At 47.2% G+C, this 1,392-nt stretch overlaps 1 protein-coding gene across 1 annotated transcript in view; it reads right to left on the reverse strand.

The window, feature by feature from the left end:
• arfgap3 (ADP-ribosylation factor GTPase activating protein 3) overlaps positions 1–906 on the reverse strand; it is a 7,760-nt gene extending 6,854 nt beyond the window's left edge. Inside the window, 2 exon segments of the mRNA NM_205597.1 lie at positions 3–121; positions 759–906. Coding sequence (NP_991160.1) covers positions 3–121; positions 759–827 — 188 coding nt within the window. The 5' untranslated portion in view covers positions 828–906.
• Between the last annotated feature and the right edge of the window lie 486 nt (positions 907–1,392).

Consider the following 1,392-nt stretch of genomic DNA (forward strand, 5'->3'; position numbering starts at 1 on the left):
ACCTGATGAAGGACAGGTGTACCCCCAGAGAGCGGTGTGTGCCAGAGCAGTCGATACACAGAAACACACCATATGTGATGCTGGCCCAGCTGGGGTTCTTCGCTGAGCAGTCGAAACACACCTGAGAGACACACACACACACACACACACACACACACACACACACACACACACACACACACACTGAATAAACACACTGCCATCTTGATAAAACACACACAGCTCTATGCTGTACAGCTCATGTTAACAGTCTGAAGACTCGAACAGCAGGCGCACACACACACACACACACACACACACACACACACACACACACACACTGAATAAACACACTGCCATCTTGATAAAACACACACAGCTCTATGCTGTACAGCTCATGTTAACAGTCTGAAGACTCGAACAGCAGGCGCACACACACACACACACACACACACACACACACACACACACACACACACACACACACATCTCCAGCATGTGCTGCTGTTTCCAGCTGTTCTTCAGCACTGTAGTAATTACTCTCCTCAAACAGGTGTGTGTGTGTGTGTGTGTGTGTGACTGTTCACAGGTGTGTGTGTGAATGACCGGATAGAGTGTGTATTTCTGACTAAAGCTGTTTTTCTGAACACACACACTCCAGCATCTGCCATATGTGAGTCCTGCTGAAGCTGTGACGTGTCCTCCGTCTTCCTGCTTCCTGAAGTGTGTGTGCCTCTTCACCTCCTCAGAGTGTGTGCGTGTGTGTGTGTCGCACTCACCTTGTTGGCAGCAGCGGCTCGCAGTCGCTTGAGCACCGCGCTGATCTCGTGTTTACCGGGCTCCGACATCTTCAGCCTCACCGCCGCGGGACACCGGACAGACAGACAAACGCTCCACAAACACACTCCGCATCTGCGCCGCACTTCCTCCTGCGGTGACGTCCGGAGCACGCCGCGCGCTGATTGGCGGAGCGCGTCTTCATCAATAACATCATGCAAATGAGCAGCGCAGGTAAACAGCCTCACCCGACTGGCAGTCTTCTGGATAAACATGACTATACACACACAGTTTAACAGCTTCACTGTCATTCAGCGGCTGCAGATTATGTGGATATTGATCATCTGAGGATGCAAAAAGTCTAAATATTGAGGGAAAATCGCCTTTAAAGTCGAACAAATGAAGCTCTCTGTGATTCACATGCCCTAAAAACAGGGTTTGATGAGGTTTAGGCTGTAAATCTAGAAAATGCCTAAATAAAACACGATCTTTGAGGATTTTGGGCATAAAATATGCATAATATTAATGTGTTTTAGCTAATTTTACTGATACCTGTGTTTCTTCCAAACGATCTAGTGCTCCAGGGTTGTTTGCTAATATAATATAATAAATATAATATAATACATATAATATAAT

This window comes from Danio rerio, chromosome 4, assembly GCF_049306965.1.
Source record: "Danio rerio strain Tuebingen ecotype United States chromosome 4, GRCz12tu, whole genome shotgun sequence".
Classification (NCBI taxonomy): Eukaryota; Metazoa; Chordata; class Actinopteri; order Cypriniformes; family Danionidae; genus Danio; species Danio rerio.